This window comes from Oratosquilla oratoria, chromosome 10 (assembly GCF_046742065.1).
Source record: "Oratosquilla oratoria isolate Oo_2021 chromosome 10, ASM4674206v1, whole genome shotgun sequence".
Taxonomy (NCBI): Eukaryota; Metazoa; Arthropoda; class Malacostraca; order Stomatopoda; family Squillidae; genus Oratosquilla; species Oratosquilla oratoria.
The window spans coordinates 17,483,054-17,500,700 of NC_134786.1; the positions used below are offsets into that span (position 1 = coordinate 17,483,054).

Below are 17,647 nucleotides of genomic sequence, written 5' to 3' on the forward strand. Positions count from 1 at the left end.
CTGCTTTCCCCAGTCTTTTTACTAATCTTTCTTTATTTTCTGTCCCCAAACCATCCCAATAATCTCTCAGCAGCCCTATCTACCAACTCCCTTTCCACCCCTGCTATCCTCCTCATCTCCTTGTATCTCATTCTATCCAACATTGTAACCTATACTATAATTCTCAGACACCATCTCAAACACATCAATTTCTCCTTCCTGACTCTCTTAAATTTCAAGTCTCCACCCCATCCAGTGTCGTGGGTACAATCACCCCTTCATATGACTTTCTCTCCTAGAAGCTTATTTCTCATGTGACTTTTCAATCCCCCAAGACATTCACTTGCATCTCTCACTCAACAGATTACCTCCACTTCTCTATTTCCTGCCCCATATGACCCCAAATACTTAAAATTATCCACTTCCTCTAGCATCTCCCCTTAGGACTTGCTTCCAACTTCCTACCGCCCTTTCACCTTCTACATCTCATCACCTAAATTGTAGCCACATTTACCTTCATCTTTCTCCAATCATACATTCCCAAACTCCATCACCAACTCCCTTAATCCCCCTTAATGTTGCTACATACCTCCAACTTTCTCTCCTCACATACCTTCTCAAACTCTATCACTAATTGCCTTAATAGATAACTAGGAACTGATATAAATGAAAGTGAAGGAGTGAAGGAAAAGACAGGTCGTGAGTGAGTGAGGGAGAGTAGGCAGGTTCCCCAAAAGTGGTAGAGAGAAATGTTTCCAAAAGTGGTAGAAAGAAATGTTTCCCAGTGGAGCTAATGAAATTAATCAATCAATCAATACACTGCCCTTGGTCTCTCTTGAAGAAGACCTAATGAAAACAATGCATGAAACAATTGTTGTTTTGTTATATATTGGAGTGTGACTGGTAATGAATAGAGAGAAATCATACAGAGGCAATAGAAATCAGGTGTTAGTGGGCATATATAGTAGACCCTCAGTTCTCAACCACAATCCATTCTAGAAAACTGTTCCAGAACCTATTTGGTTGAGGAATGATTAAGATGTACTTATCTGCTGGATACAGCTATATCAGGGTGAAGTTTTCCCACAACACTGAATTTTGCCCCATTTTCCATTTTTCTCCATTTGGGTTGGTCATGAATCAACTTGTTCAATTTGTGAGGCATTTGAGAACCAAGATTCTACTGTATGAAAAAGTAAAGGTGGTAGCATACAACACTAGCATGCTACTTGCTTCTGCTACTTTCTTTGAGTAAAAAACAACTTCGGTTACAATATCCTAGACTTCCATAAGAATATCTCAACAATATGTCTAACATTTGTATAGGTTTAACTTTTCTTAGCTCATCATTCAGCTTCTCACTACATGACAAGAGTAATGTGACATTTGTACATTTGAAAAACAAAAAGTCATAATTGAAGTTGTTTCTACTCAGTAAGTAGCATGCTAGCAAGAATTGCTTAGTGTGCCACCACCTTATGGAATGACAAAATGCCTGAAGGAGCTTAGGTACTGATGGGATTGGGAGAAAGAAGAGGTCAACTGCATGAAGTAGTGTGCTTGTGTTACAAGAATAGAACAGAGATATCCTTAGCGTATGCAAAAAATGGGGTGTGGTCTTGCAAGATCAACAAGGAAACTACCCATTTTCAAAACCCAACCCCTCATTACCATCAGGAGGTACACAGACTGGGCGCAAAAACTCTCTCAATCAAGGTGGCTGTGAGGAACCTAACCCAGAGAACGTGTTACTGTGGCCTATATGCTTGGACTGTTGGGGCAGGTTACTGTAGGGAATCAGAGAGAAGAGCAGGACTTGAACCTGCAACTAGGCGAATGCACATATAGCATGCTTCCAACTATGCTACCACCATGAGAACTGTAGCTTTCATGTAACCAATAAGACTCTGGAGAGGAGTACATACACTCAGGGAAGATATAGTATGTTGTTATCTAGGGACGGTTAGTGTGGGGTACCATAGTGTAAGGTGATTCGAGTCCTGTGTAGCAGTTATACCTGGGGCATCACAGGGAAGTGGTAATTTCATATGTGCACTCTTCTCCAACTCCGTCACCCACACATCTTTTTCACTTGTTCGATGTCCTGAATACTACAACAGAAATAAGAACTTTTACAAACCTGTCGTTTATTTTGACGTTGGAGTCTGTGATTGGATCATACTGGAATCTCATGAGGTGAAGATGAAGAACTGGAGGAAATGTCTGGAATATGACGCCTTTTTCTGCTTCTTGTAAACCGTGCTCACCTGCATCATACTTATTGTCTCCTTCTAGGGTCTCTACTGTAATGTAGTCTTTGAAAGATTCGTATACTACAATGAAAGAAAAAAAAAAAAAAAAAAAAAAAAAAAAGTTAGTACACATACATTCTTAAACAACTAAACATCACTAAAACCTAAATTACATACATACATATAAATCAAACATGGCGAGATACAAAGACGGGACACCATGAGCGTAGCTCCCGTTCCCGTACAATACAACTAGGTAAATACATACATATGCCAAGTGCATTTACCCCCTTACAAGGGAGGTAGCCAAAGTCAAAGGCATAAATCCACTTCCACCCATTTCATTCACACATACTCCACTCCCATTCACCATCCCTCCCTCCCTCTTTTCTTGGCTCCTCTTGGAGCCAAATAAACATATTAATATTTCAGTCAACCAATTAATAAATTTGTTGTCCTGTTCACTGTAACCAATTCAGCCTATAGGTCCTTCAATGAAAAGACTTTATAGTTATCTGAAGTGAGTGTAAGCCTGTAGTATCAGGACCTCTAAACAGTGGTAGTAGAGAGAGTGCTTCAACTCTGTCAACTCCCCTTATGAGGGAGAAGGGACCTTTGTGAGTGTGTATTTACCTAGTTGCATCTTACAGGAAGGAGAGCTACACTCATGGTGTCCCGTCTTTGTATCTTGTAGTGTCTAGTTTGCTCTTAAGTTCTTGTTTGGTTTTTGCACACACTATTGTTTCGTCCAGTTTGTTCCAAGTGTCCACCACTCTGTGTGGAAAACTGTTCTTCAGATCTCTTCTATAACTATCTTTTTATGAGTTTCTTTCCATGTCCTCTTGTGTTTCTCTTGTCCCAATGTAACAAGTCCTCTCTATCAAGTATTTCTGTCCCCTTTATGATTCTATAGATGGTCAGTACATTGCCTCTCTCTCTTCTTTGCTCCAAAGTCAGTAACTCTCCATTTCTAATCCTGACACAAGCTCTACTACTCTCAAAAAAGGTGTGGAAGGCAAACATGGATGGAGTGAATTTGAGGGGCAACCAAGGATGAGATGGATGGACGGATGGATGGATAGAGTGAAAGGGGCTTTGAGCAAGAGGGGACGTCTGTTGAGCAAAGAAGGGAGATGGCAAGAGATAAGGTTAGGTGGAGATTGGCTGTGTATGGATGATATTTTGATGCATTCCGAAGGGATTTTCTTCCTGTCTTCTAAAGTCTTTCAAGCAAGGAAGGGTGATGGTAAGGGATGGGGGTAGGAGTGGTTGTGTGTGGATGATATTTTGATGCAGCCTGAAGGGATTTCTCCCCCCATCTTTTCTAATTTCCATATAAGGGGAACAGAGAGGGGGATGTCATCGTGTAAGTAAAGCAGCCTTTCTGTGGATGTGCTGCATCTTGTTGTGCCGCTTCTGACACAGGCCAGTGGGAGAAGAGGAAATAGGCAAGAATTGTTTTACTAATAGGGTGGTCAGTGAATGGAATACACTTAGTAACCATGAAGTGAACGCTGAAACTATCGGTTATTCTAAGAAACAATTACACAACTTTATGGATAGGGATGATAGGTGGTAATGGACATGGAACTGCCTAGTGTAGGCATTATGGTCTCTTGCAGTCTCCTTCATTCTTATGTTCTTATGAAATGGATGACCCTTCATCCACAAGGAGCTAAGATGAGCGGAGAACAACTGTGGTGGATGAAAGTGGAATGGATGGGACTGGGTGCGTGCCTTCCACTTTGCTACCTTCCTTATTTGGGGAAGAAGCCTTTGGTACGGAGATGCATAGATGTCATATTCAACCATTTTTAACTAAAATACCACCTCAAGTCACCCTATATAACTGATCTAGAATCTTCAACAAGACATTCTTCAACACATCTGAACTCAATAATAATATTTCTTTTATTCCACACAAAATGATAGCTTTAATTACTCAACAACCATTTGTGTATGAATAGGATGAAAAAAAAAAAACTTGTCAGGAATAGACTTAAATGGATTCCCTGGTCTCCCATTCCCACAAATGTCAAGCTGTCAGAATTTCTAAACATTTGTACACTTAAAGCATACTTTATTCACATTTTGCAAACATGAATACATTCTGGCACTGTTAATACTATTTTGGCAAACTAATACATCAGTAGAGAACAAATATACTCACTATTCTTCTTTCCTTTGATATTTAATTGAATATCATAAAATGTCTCTGTTCTGGAGGACGTGTAGTCTACATGTTTACATCTGCAATATGACTGAAAAAAAAAAGACAAATTCATTTTTCATGTATTGCCCAACCAAACCTATTTCTATGAAATCAGTATGTACATATAAAGTGCATGTCTGCACACATGTATAGTGAACCTACCCTTACTGAAAGAAAGAATAGAAAGAAGTAGCGTAACAAGTGTTCAGGTCATAAAAGGATTAGACAAGACAGATGATATCATGATCTGGGACAGGTGAGTAGTGAGGTCATGGGAATAAGCTGAAAAAACACAAGTTCAGTACTTACTATAGTTTTTCCTTCAAACAACTTTGGGATCATTCCTTCAACACAAGTGCCTTTCATTTTGGTTTCCAATTTGTCTAAAAGCTGCAAGATAAACAAAATATTAAAATTATACAATGTGAAATTATATACATACATATATACATACACACATATATATATATATATATATAATCAATACATGGCATAGAGATGAATAAGTAAGTTTAAGCTGCAGTTGATCCTGAGGTAGAAATATTTTTATATCAGTTAATGACCTAAAAAAAAAAAAAATGATAATAATGGATCAATAGCTAAAATACAAAGCTTCTCCCACAACAGAATTCCTCTTGAGAGGGGGGTCCAGTGATGGTGCCCTGCTGTGGATGTGCTCTGTCTTGCTGCATCATTTCTGAACCAGGCAGTGGCCAGAATACAAGGATAACTCATCATCCATGTGGAGCTAAGAAGGAAACAAGGGTGGTGGATGGGAGTGGAGTGGGTGGGAGTGGGTGCATGCCTTGATTTGGCTACCTCCCTTATAAAGGGGAAGGAGTCTTCGTATATAGATGGATCGATCTATATACAAAAGCCTCTTTGCCTATCACCTCAAAACACATCATGTCAAACACATTTAGGTCCTTCTTTTCTGCCTCCTTCAAATTTCAAGTCCCCTCTCCATACAGTACCATGGGCACAATCTATCATCTATATACCAGGGAGGTAGCCACATCAACACACATATACACTTCCACCCATTCCACTCCAATCCACCACCCTTCCCTCCCTCTCATCTTAGCTCCGTGTGGATGAAGGGTCATCCCCATCTCCCACCCACTGCTCTGGGTCAAAAGCAATGCAGCAAGGCACAGTACATCCATAGCAAGGCTGCGTCACTTAATCGGCAACCCCTTTCCCTCATGCAGAAAATAGAGAAGACGGAGAGAAATCCCTTTGGGGTACATCAAAATATCATTCACACAATTACTCCCTCATAAATGTTCTCTTTGCTTTCATCCCCACATATTTTTTCTCATAACATTTTTCATACCTCCAGTCATTTACTTGCCTCCTTTATGCTCAATCTACCTCCACATCCCTCCACTCATCACCATGTGACCCCAAATTTGGTATACATGTACATATGTATATATGTATGCATGTATGTATGTATGTATTTAACATACGAGGAGCTAAGATGCGAGGGTAGCAAGAGTGGTGGATGGGAGTGGAATGAGTGAGAATAGAATGGGCGGAAGACCTTGGTATATAGATAGATGTAAGTGTATGTCTATCTATATACCGAAGGAGGATAAGGAGGGAAAGGTAGTTGCAGTAGGAAGCGCTAAGAAAATGACTGTGATGAGTGAGGAAAATGGAGGAGAAATCAGGGAAAATGAAGTGAAGGCAGTTGTTAAGATGATGAGAGCTAAGGCACCTGGTCTGGATGGATGTCATGCAGAATGTCTGAAAAAAGGAGGTACAGTGATGGTGTTTAAGATAGAGTAGTGCTGGAAGACTGCCTATATAGTTCCACTTTACAACAGAAAAGGAGACAAGTGCGAGTGTAGTAGTTTCAGAGGGATTAGCTCATTAAGTGTAGTTGGAAAGGCTTATGGGAGGGTCTTGACTGAGAGGGTTAGGAGAGGAACAGAAGGAGTAATTGGAGAGGAACAGAAGGAGTAATTGGTGAGGAACAGGGTGGGTTTAGGACTGGTAGGGATTGTGTGGATCAGGTTTTTGTGGTTAGGCAACTATGTGAGAAAGGTTTAGGAGTATGTGTGAATAATATTTTGGTCTTCTGTATGTTATATTTCTCAGCGGTTCTTTGCACAAACTTATAGATAAATAGGGACACATCTTCTCAGATACTTGCCACTCGGAGAAACTCCTGTGCATCATGTTGCATAAAGGAATCCAGGGTTTCCCATCCAAAAGACTTCGTAAGCTTTTTAGTTCCTACAGGTTTATCACTTGTTTGGAGTTCGTGAAAAACTCTTTGTAACGCCAGGGCTACACTTTTCGTCGAGTCGTCGCTCTCTGTTGGCATCTTATAAACAGCCTGGAAAGGAAGAAGAAAACAAATAAATAAAAACAGTGTAGGAAAGAGGCCAAACACAGAGTATAGGACCCAGTGTATTTAGCATTTCACCCAGAGGAGCTTCTTCTGAAATAACATAGTAGACAAACATCTGACTCTTTATACAGCCCAAGCTGCTGCAGTCATTGCCACTTTCTACTCAAATAAAAACAAACTATTCACTTCCACACTAAGTTGCTTTTATTTTGGCCACTACTAGCCTGCTCATACCTGTGGCACCCTATTGATTAGACTATTTCGTATTGAATGGCATCTTCAGCTGACCAGTGGTCTTCCTATCTCATAATATGGGAATGAAATGCCTTTATAAAATCTTCATGAGAAATTTTGTCATTGGCAATGTTGGCAAGACTAGAGGCTGACTTGTCTGCCACATCAGATTCCATGGGTTGTGGATGGGAGTGGAATGGGTGTGTGCTTTGTCTGGCTGCCTCCCTTACAAAGGGAAAGAAGCCTCTGGTTTACCGAAAGATGTTTGTTTGATGCACGTTGATGAAATGGTCCTCCTTGAATCTATGTACCAAGGGCCTTATCCCTCTTATTAGGGAGATGCCCAGCCAAGGCACACACCCATTCCACTCCCATCCACCACCATTTGTGCATCTTTTATCTTAGCTCCTTGTGGATTAAGTCACAAACCTCACACATCACCCAACAAGAATTACAGGAATTTATCAAGAATGGACCACCATGAAGAACATTTGTGGCAGCAATAAACATACTCAAAATCCCCACCATACTTCTTCAACCCTTCATATCAATCATGTTTCAAATCTTTCTACATACATACATATACCAATGGCTTTTTACCCCTTACAAGGGAGGTAGCCAAAGTCAAAGGCATAAATCCACTCCCACCCATTCCATCCCAACATACTCCACTCTTATCCACCACCCCTCACTCCCTCTTTCCTTGGCTCCTCCTGGATGAAGGGTCATCCCTGCATCTTGCCCCACTGCCCTGGGTCAGGAGCAATGCAGCAAGACATAACACATACATAGCAAGTCCACTTCATTTAATCACCAACCCTCCCTCTCCATCCCCTCATACAGTAAAAAAGATGGAGAGAAATCCCTTCGGCTGCATCAAAATATCATTCACACATTCTCCCTCACCACCTCCATCCCTCACCTACTCCCTTCCATTCATCACAGGATCATCTATACACAATAATTTTCCACTCACCCCTATCTTCTGTCTTCTCCCTCTTCCTCAACAGACATTACTTTTTTCCAATGCCCCCTTTACCCCATCCATCCATCTCATCCTTGTTCATGCCTCCCACACCTCTTTTACTCATTTTTCTTCAATCATTCTTTCCATGTGTCCAAACCATCCCAATAATCTTTCATCAACACGATCTCTCAACTCCCTCCCCAGCCCTGTTCTCCTCCTCACCTCCTTGTTTCTCACTCTATTCAGCCTAGTAACCCCTACCATACTTCTCAGACATTTCATCTCAAACACATTCAAAGTCTTCCTCTCTTATGTTCCATGTTTCTGCCCCATACAATGCTGTCAGTACAATCACTTCCAAATGCCTATTTCTCATTACACTTTTTAATCCACCAAGGCATTTACTTCCTTCTCTCAATCTACATTCTACCTCCACCTCGACTTCTCCCTTTCCCGCCACATTTACACTCAGGTATCTAAAGGTATCCACTTCCTCCAATCTCTCCCTGAGTACTCACTTCCAATTTTTTGCCATCCTCTCACCTTACTTTTACCCACATTTATCTTTATTTTCCTTCTTCTACACACCTTCCCAAACTCTGTCACTTACTTCCTCAATCCCTCCTCTGATCCAAATATCAACAGTGGAATAAAGATTACATTAGGTTACGTTAGGTTAGGTTAGGGTTACGTTAGGTTAGGTTAGGTTAGGGTAGGCTGAATGAGGGTTATGCTTATTGTTATCAACTTTTACAACCAAAGACTCGTAAAACCAGGATGGCCCACAAGAATTGTCACCCTGTCGAAGTCTGGGGTGAAATTCTTCACGTGATCCATTACTCTTTCATCAATCATATCTCCCAACTCCTTTTCCATCCCCGCTCTCCTCCTCACCTCTTTGTTTCTCACTCTATCCAGCCTAGTAACCCCTACCATACTTTTCAGGCATTTCACCTCAAACACATTCAAACTCCTCTTCTCTTATGTTTTATGTTTTTGCCCCACACAGTGCTGTTGGCAAAATCACTCCATACAACCTCTTGGTATCCATTCCCAAATGTCTATTTCTCATTACACTTTTTAATTCTCCAAGGCATTCATTTGCTTCTCTCAATCTACATTCTTCCTCTACCTCCAGTCCTCCCTTTCCCACCACATTTGCACCCATGTATTTAAAGCTATCCATTTCCTCTGGTCTCTCTCCCTTAATACTCACTTCCAACTTTCTGCCACATTCTACCATTGTATATACTGAAAGTAAATAAATTCTTACCGTTCTAAGTTGATTAGTAAAATAAAGAACCTGGAGGAGGGAATTCATGTAGCATGTAGCACCCTGGTTCTTGAGTCCTACATAGCCTGTGTGTTTTTTGCTGTCCCAGGAAACTCCATGGGGCGCATCTGCTGACACCCATACCTGTACAAATGAATAAAAGGAATTAGTATAGCATATTTAGGGAAAGGGTGTTGGATGGGAATGAAATGGGTGGGAGAGGGTATATCCCTTTTGACTTGGCTATCTCCCTGATAATGGGGAAAAAAGCCCTTGTTATATGATATGGTTTAACGTCACAAACTCCCCCCTATTGGAAGGCTAGGACAGTGCCCCTCACAAAGGGCTTTGTAGCATGGAATTTAATGAACCATGCCCTTGGTTCAACTTGGCTGGTGGCAGGATTTGAACCACCATCCCCTCAATCTTCGCCGCAAGTAACAACGCCCTAACCCGCTCAGCCAGCGAGCTTGTTATATAGATAGGAAAATTCTCTTCCCATTCCATTTCCTTCTAAACCCCTTGAACTCAAGTGATTTTCATTAACCAAATTTTGTTCTGTGAAAGAAAAACCCACAGGTAAGAATTAAGGCAACAAAATTATTCCTGACAATTTTGTTCAGCACAGTCCTAGGAAAATAAGAAGAATGAATCTATCCCTCTCCACCTCCCTATCAACTTCCAAGTCTATCCTTCAATTGAATCAAACCATTTGATATTACTTATGTCAGTTGTAGGGTTTAAATTACATTTACATACACTTCATGTTAAACACCTCCACAGCTGAAATTAATCTCCAAACATCTAATGATTAAACAAATATGGGAACCAATGTAGCAGAAAAAATATATATTAATATACATCCCAAAAGGCCTTTTCATCCTTATGAGGGGAGTGCCCATGTCATAGTATACACCCCCCATTCACCCACCCCATCAATATGTTGTCCCATATATATTTATGGGGTGGGTGAATGATGGGTGTATATGGGACTGCTTGGACAGACAGTCTAGGGAACAACAACATGTTGTCCCATCTAACTTAGCTGCCTGTGGAGATACATTCTAGATCCTCTATGGTAAGGAGAAGAAAATAGCTACCATGATCCCATGAGTATTGTAGAAGGTAACTACATGGGACAGCATGAGAGGATTAGAGATTCCCATTCTGTATTTCCCTTCAACACAAAGTCAAGAAGTCAAAGCATCTTACTCCCACTGTACAAAAAGTTTCTTACCTCAAGTGTAATTGTGTCATCTTTGATGTAACCCTTCTCTGGTTCAAGTACTTCATTCCATGCCATAAAATGTGAGAACCCCCAATCATTTTCCTTACTGTAGAATAAATGCTGGATTTCTGTAAGAAAAATAACATTACTAACACATTCCTGGCCAGCTTTGTCATGTAATTCTATAGTTTATTTCCATGGAACATTCAATCTTTCAACAAAAAATCACTAGTGTTCCACAGCATCACATTAGGTACGAGTGAAATTACAAAAACTTATCCAAGAGCAGACACCATGACATTGGTGTGGACTAGTGTCTTAACAACAATTAGTTTAAATCTAATGTAACCACAATACAAATTCTAGAATTATCACAAGGGGATGAAGGGGGAGGGGGGGGGTTTGCTGATTAAGTGAAATAACCTTGCTGTGGATGTGCTGTGTCTTGCTGCATTGTTTATGACCCAGGGCTGTGGGTGTGGGATATGGGGATGACCCCTTATCCATGAGGAGCTAAGATGAGAGGGAGGAGATGGTGATGGATGGGAGTGCAATGGATTGGGGTGGTTGTATGCTTTCTGACTTTGACTACCTCCCTGGTATGGGGGAAAAAGCCCTAGGTACACAGATGAATTTACTAATGTACACACTGAACAAATTCACTTACTTCTTAGGAAAGGCTCCTGTCCTTCCCTTACAGACAATAATCTAAGTTCTGCTACAGCATTGCAAGACCAGGAAGCAGATTCCGATTCACCGTTGCATTGAAGGAAAAATCCTAAGGATCGCTGGGGTTGTCTGTCTTGTGATTGATTGGTACGGGGCATAACCATGATTTTCCAAGGTAGATTCCGTACATAGCATGGATTTGACAGCACCGTGTCTTTAAGTTTACTAAAGTTATGCACCTTAAATGTGAACGTTGATTCTGAACGGGCGTCATCTGAAAAGAAGAATCAGGATGTAGTACAACTGTATATCTAAATAATGCATGTTGACCAAAACATCTTGATGATAATTCTCAATTTCCTGATTGCCATGAAAAAGGCAATGAATGTATTTCACAAAGAACCCTATGCAAGAGATCTACAAATGACACTCAATCAATAATGCAGGAAGTTGAAAGAAAAATTCCAGTACCAACATTTTTAAGTTGCACAATTTTGTTTCTTTTAAAATATGGGCAACAAACATACTGGCTGTCTGTGCTTGTGTATGTTTGTGTGTATTTACCTAGTTGTGTCTTACAGGGAGCTATGCTCATGGTGTCCCGTCTCTGTATCTCACCATATCTAATTTGCTTAATTCTTATAGTGTGTGTGTGTGTGTGTGTGTGTGTGTGTGTGTGTATTTACCTAGTTGTAATATACGGGAGGGGAGCTATGCTCGTGGTGACCCGTCTTTGTATCTCTCCGCATCAAGTTTTATCTTAAAATCTTGTATAGTGTTAGCACATACTGTTTTGTTGTCTAATTTGTTCCATGTATTTATCGCTCTGTGTGGGAAACTGTTCCTTTTCAAGTTTTTTCTATAACTATCCTTTTTCAATTTTTTTCCGTGTCCTCTTGTTTTACCGTTGTCCCACATTAATAGGTCGTTCCTGTCTAAAACTTCCATTCCTTTCATTATTCTGTAGATAGTTAGCAAATCTCCTCTTTCTCTTCTTTGTTCCAGAGTTGGTAGGTTCAATTTGGATAGTCTTTGCTCATATGTTAGTTCGGCGAGTGTCAGTGCTAGTTTTGTTGTCGCTCTTTGTAATCTTTCTAGTTTCTTAATATTCTTTTTGGTACTGGGTGTCCAAAGTGATGCTGCGTACTCGAGTTTTGGTCTTATTAGTGTAGTAACTATTTTCCTTATCATTTCTTCGTCCATATAGGTAAATGCCACTTTGATTGCTCTCAATAAGTTGTAGGTTTCTCCGAACATCTTGTTTATATGCTTATCTGGTTTCATGTCCTTTCCAATCATCACTCCAAGATCTTTTTCATAGTTTTATTTATTTTTTCTTCCCCAATTCTGTAATCTTTTGATATTCTATTTTTACTCTTTCCAAATTCCATTATGCCGCATTTCTTAATATTGAATTTTACTTCCCATTTTTGAGTCCAATTCCATATTGTGTCCAGATCTTGTTGCAATGAGTTGCAGTCCTCTTCCGTTTTTACCTTAAGTAATTTTGCATCATCTGCAAAAAAAATTATATAGCACTCCACGCCTTCATTCATGTCATTAACGTATACAGCGAACATGATCGGTGCCAGTACTGATCCTTGCGGGACCCCGCTTTTTACTTCTTCCCAGTGTGTGTGTATTTACCTAGTTGTACCTAGTTGTATTTTACGGGAAGGGGAGCTATGCTCGTGGGGTCCCGTCTTCATATCTCATTTTATCTAAACTATTTTTAAATTCATGTATTGTTTTTGCACACACCACTTTCTCATCTAACTTGTTCCAACTGTCTATTACTCTGTGAGGAAAGCTGTTCTTTTTCAAATCTCTTCTATAGCTGTCTTTTTTTATTTTCTTTCCGTGTCCTCTTGTATTTCTGTCATCCCATTTTATCAGATTCTCTCTATCAGTAATTTCTATGCCTTTCATGATTCTGTAAATAGCTATCAAATCTCCTCTCTCTCTTCTTTGCTCTAGTGTCTGTAGTTCAAGTTTTTGTAGTCTCTCTTCATATGATAGTTTTGAGAGTGTTGGTGCCAGTTTTGTGATTGCTCTTTGTATTCTTTCAAGTTTTTTTATACATTTTTTTGTACTTGGTGACCATATCGTTGCTGCATATTCCAATCTTGGTCTTATCAGGGTGATTAGGATTTTCCTCACCATTTCTTCATCCAGGTATGTAAATGCCACTTTGATTGTTCTTATTAAATTATAAGTTTCTCCAAAAATCTTATTTATATGTTTCTCAGGTGACATATTATTCATAACAATGACTCCCAGGTCCTTCTCATTTTCTACTTTTTTTATTCCTTCTTCTCCCAAATTATATGATCCTGTTATTCTGTTTTTGCTTTTTCCAAATTCCATTATACTACACTTTTTTGTATTGAACTCCATCTCCCACTTCCTACTCCATTCTTGTACTTTATTTAGATCTCTCTGTAGTGATTCACAATCTTCTTCAGTTTTCACTCTTTTCAGTAGTTTTGCATCATCTGCAAAGAAGCTCATATAGCTTTCAATTCCTTCATCCATATCATTAATATATATAGCAAACATTATTGGGGCCAGAACTGTTCCCTGCGGGACACCGCTTATTACTTCATTCCATTTTGAGTGCTGATCTCTTATCACTACTCTCATTTTTCTTTCTTGCAAAGTCTTCCATCCAATTTAGCAATTTACCTTGTATTCCTCCTTCATATTCTAATTTCTTAAGCAACTTCTTATGTGGTACTTTGTCAAAAGCTTTTTTTAGGTCTAGAAATGCACAATCAGCCCATCCATCTCTTTCTTGTATTATATCTATTAGCCTTGAATAGAAACATATTAAATTGGTGACGCATGATCGTCCTTGTCTGAATCCAAATTGCCTTGGATTTAGTACGTTGTTTTTTTCCAAGTATTTTACCCATCTACTTTTGATAATTCTTTCACAAATTTTTGCTATTGTACTTGTTAGAGAGACTGGTCTATAGTTGGTAGGTTCTTCTTTATTTCCTCCTTTATATATAGGTACTATATTTGCTTTTTTCCAATCTTCTGGAACTTTTCCTTCTTTCAAGGAACTGATTATTATGCTATGTATTTTGTCTGCCAGTTCATTCCTGCATTCTTTCAGAATCCAGTTTGCTATTTCATCTGGCCCATGCGATTTTCTGACATCAAAATTACCCAAGTGTGTCAATATTTCATTCTTTGTTACTTCTATTTCTTCCATTGGGGGGACTTTTTCTTTCCACTCAATCTCTTCAGGTTGTATATTTTCCCTTGTAAACACTGATTTAAAATGTTTGTTCATAATTTCTGCCATTTCCATTTCCTCAGTGTATTCAACTCTTCCTTGTCTTAATTTCTCCGTCTTGTTTGTTTTTCAGTTTGTTTACAAATCTGTAGAATAGTTTTGGTTGATCTTTACACTTTTCTATAACATCTTTTTCATATTTTCTTTTTTCCTCTCTGCACGTTTGTACATATTCATTTCTATAACCAGTATATATTTTCCATTTTTCAGGTCTTCTGTCTTTTTTCCATCTGGTCCAGGCTTTGTCTCTTTTGTCTTTTAACTCCCTACAACTTTTGTTGTACCAGCATTTTACATATTCTTTTTCTTGTTTTTGTCTTGGGACATACTTTTCCACTCCTTTTTTGTAAATTTTTGTCAAAATATTCCATTTCTCTTCCACTGATGTTTCTTCTTTGTATATTTCTTCCCAGTTTTCTTGTTGGAAGAATTCTCTTATTTTATCAAAGTTTGTTTTTTCATACATCATTCTTCCTTTTCTATATTGTTCATTTCTTTTCATATATATTTTTCTTCATTAAGTTCCAGTTCAATCAATATGTGGTCACTTTTACTTATTGGTGTTTTATATTCAATCTTGTCCACTATTCTAGGTTCAGATGTAATTATTAAGTCTAGCCTCGATGGTTCTTCTTCATTTCTATACCTAGTGTTCTCTTGTATCCATTGTGTCATTGAATGGTCAGTAATCATCTCAAGTAGAGCATTTCCCCATGAGTCATCACCACTCTTTACTGTCATTTCTTCCCAGCAGATTTCTTTGCAATTAAAGTCGCCCATCATAACTATTCTTCCTCCATCTTCCATTATTTTAGTTAATGCTATCTTTGTGTCCTCTAACATACTTTTATGTTCACTCTCCTCCCATGAGGCTGTTTTCGGAGGCACATAATTGATCACAAATTTTCTGCTCTTCTTATCTCGGTCTTCCACTTCTATCATAATCATCTCTACTGTATTCTTTCCATATATGACACCTTTCACGTTTATATCCTTCTTAGTCAGGAACATAACTCCACCCCCTTGTTTTTTCTCTCTGTTTCTAATCCAATAATTGTATGCATCATGTCCTACACTGTTGGGTGGTAGTGGGCCTTTTAATTTTGTTTCTACAATTCCCATTATGTCCGGTTCTTTTTCTTTCAAATAATCATTCAGTTCATTCAATCCTGTTATCAATCCATCTATATTTGTGTAAGACGCTCTTAGTTTTCTGCCACTTCCATTGTGTTCTCTGTTTCCCTTGTTTTTCTTTAGTATGTCGAACTGCTTTATTTTCATGTTCACTACTCTCCAATAGAATCTCTCTTTCTCTGACTCCGTTCTTTCCTCGTTTTTTGCCTTAGCTTCAATTCTTTTCTGCTTTTCTGCCTCTCTTTCCTCCTTATTCATTTCTCTTTTTATCCATACCTTTTTATATTGATCATTTGTTGCTAGTTTCCCTGTTTTGGATAGAATTTTCTCTGCCGTTGTTTGTGACCTGAATTTAATCTTAATTGGTCTGGTCTTATCTGTACTATATTTTCCGAGTCTGAATTTTTCCTCAATTTCCTTTATAATTTCTGGTTCATCTTCCTGGACTAATTTTAATAAACTGCTTACTCTTTCATTTTCCTCCTTGATTCTTGCGGTTCTATCTGGGTTATGTTTCTCTTCCATTCCTAATATAATTATACATTTCTTTTTGTCAGCTAATTCTCTTACTATATTCTCCTTCTGTCTCATCACTTTAATAACTGAGTCTTCATTATGTTCTTTCAATTGCTGTTTGACTATGTCAGTGAATGAAACCTTATTCCCTTCTTGGGTTGTTCTCCAATTTTTAGCTTCTTTAGCTATTTTCTCTCTGTTTTCATTACTATTCTTCTTCAATTTCTCATTCTCCTCCTTTACATTTCCTAACTGTCTTTTTAGGTCCTCTATTTCTTCAGTTAAGTTTCTGTTAGCCTTCTCTAGTTGTTCCAACCTTTCAATTCTCTGGAAAATGGAGTCAACATTACCTAACTTACGTTCCAAGTCCTCGATCACCTTATCAACTCTCTCCTCTAGTCTTATCAGTCGGGGGGGAGGGGGGGTTGTGTCCCCCCACCCTCTTTAAATCCCTGGAACATATTCTCGTCACTTTCTACTGTATTGCTCCTCTCTATACTTCTAATCTTTACATTTTTATTAGACATTTCATCCTCACTCAGTCTTTTGTTTACCTTTCGCTTGTCTGGCTGGGCCAAGTCTACTCCCTCCTCATTTCCTTCCATTTCCCTCAGTAATCCCTCCCCTTTTCCTCTTTCCCTACTTTCCCACTACTCCACGAGCAATTTCCCCCCCACCCTGTAAAAACACTAGGCACTTCTCTTTGCGTTGGGATCCACAGACTTCAGTTTTCTTCAGAACGTCATCCAAGCCGTCCATTCGCTGAAGTGTGTGTGTGTGTGTGTGTGTGTGTGTATTCACCTCGGATCTGCTGCAGTCTCTGTTGAGACAGCCAGACACCACCCTACGGCAGTGAGCTCAGAGCTCATTATTTGCCGATCTCTGGGTAGGTCTGAGACCACTCACACACCGGGACAGCAAGGTCACAACTCCTTGACTAACGTCCCGTACCTACTCACTGCTAGGTGAACAGGGGTTACACGTGAAAGGAGACAAACCCAACTTATCTCCGCCCGGCCGGGGAATCGAACCCCAGTTCTCTGGCTTGTGAGGCCAGTGCTTTACCAATCCGCCACCGTGTGTGTGTGTGTGTGTATTAACCCCTTCCATACGGTGCCGCACACGTAGGCGTCATGGACTTAGATCTCAGTGGCAGCAGCCAATGCCAGCCGTACGACGTGTCGTAATAATACTCGCATCATAAAATATAGTCACCGCTTATATCGATCGTTCTCTCTTCCACCCGCGAATTTTGAATACCACAGAGAATGGGATTCAGGGCACATTTGAGAGAATGTAAAAACACAGGGGCGACTACAATAAATATAATCAAGACGCCGATATGGCAGCCTCGCGAATACACTCGCTCCCCATGACGCCTACGTGTGCGGCACCGTATGGAAGGGGTTAACTACCTAGTTGTATTATACGGGAAGGGGAGCAATACTCATGGTGACCCATCTTTGTATCTCACAACATTTAGTTTGTTCTTAAATTCATGTATGGTGTTCGCACAC

General features: G+C 39.5%; 1 protein-coding gene across 5 annotated transcripts in view; it reads right to left on the minus strand.

The window, feature by feature from the left end:
• The window catches only part of Usp7 (Ubiquitin-specific protease 7), a gene marked incomplete at its 3' end in the record, with an annotated part of 105,203 nt that overhangs the window by 29,853 nt on the left and 57,703 nt on the right, over positions 1–17,647 (minus strand). For all 5 annotated transcript variants that reach the window (XM_076191567.1, XM_076191569.1, XM_076191568.1 and 2 more), the window contains 7 exon segments: positions 2,120–2,312; positions 4,402–4,492; positions 4,753–4,833; positions 6,605–6,790; positions 9,280–9,423; positions 10,517–10,635; positions 11,175–11,450. In XM_076191567.1, the coding sequence (XP_076047682.1) occupies positions 2,120–2,312; positions 4,402–4,492; positions 4,753–4,833; positions 6,605–6,790; positions 9,280–9,423; positions 10,517–10,635; positions 11,175–11,450 (1,090 nt within the window).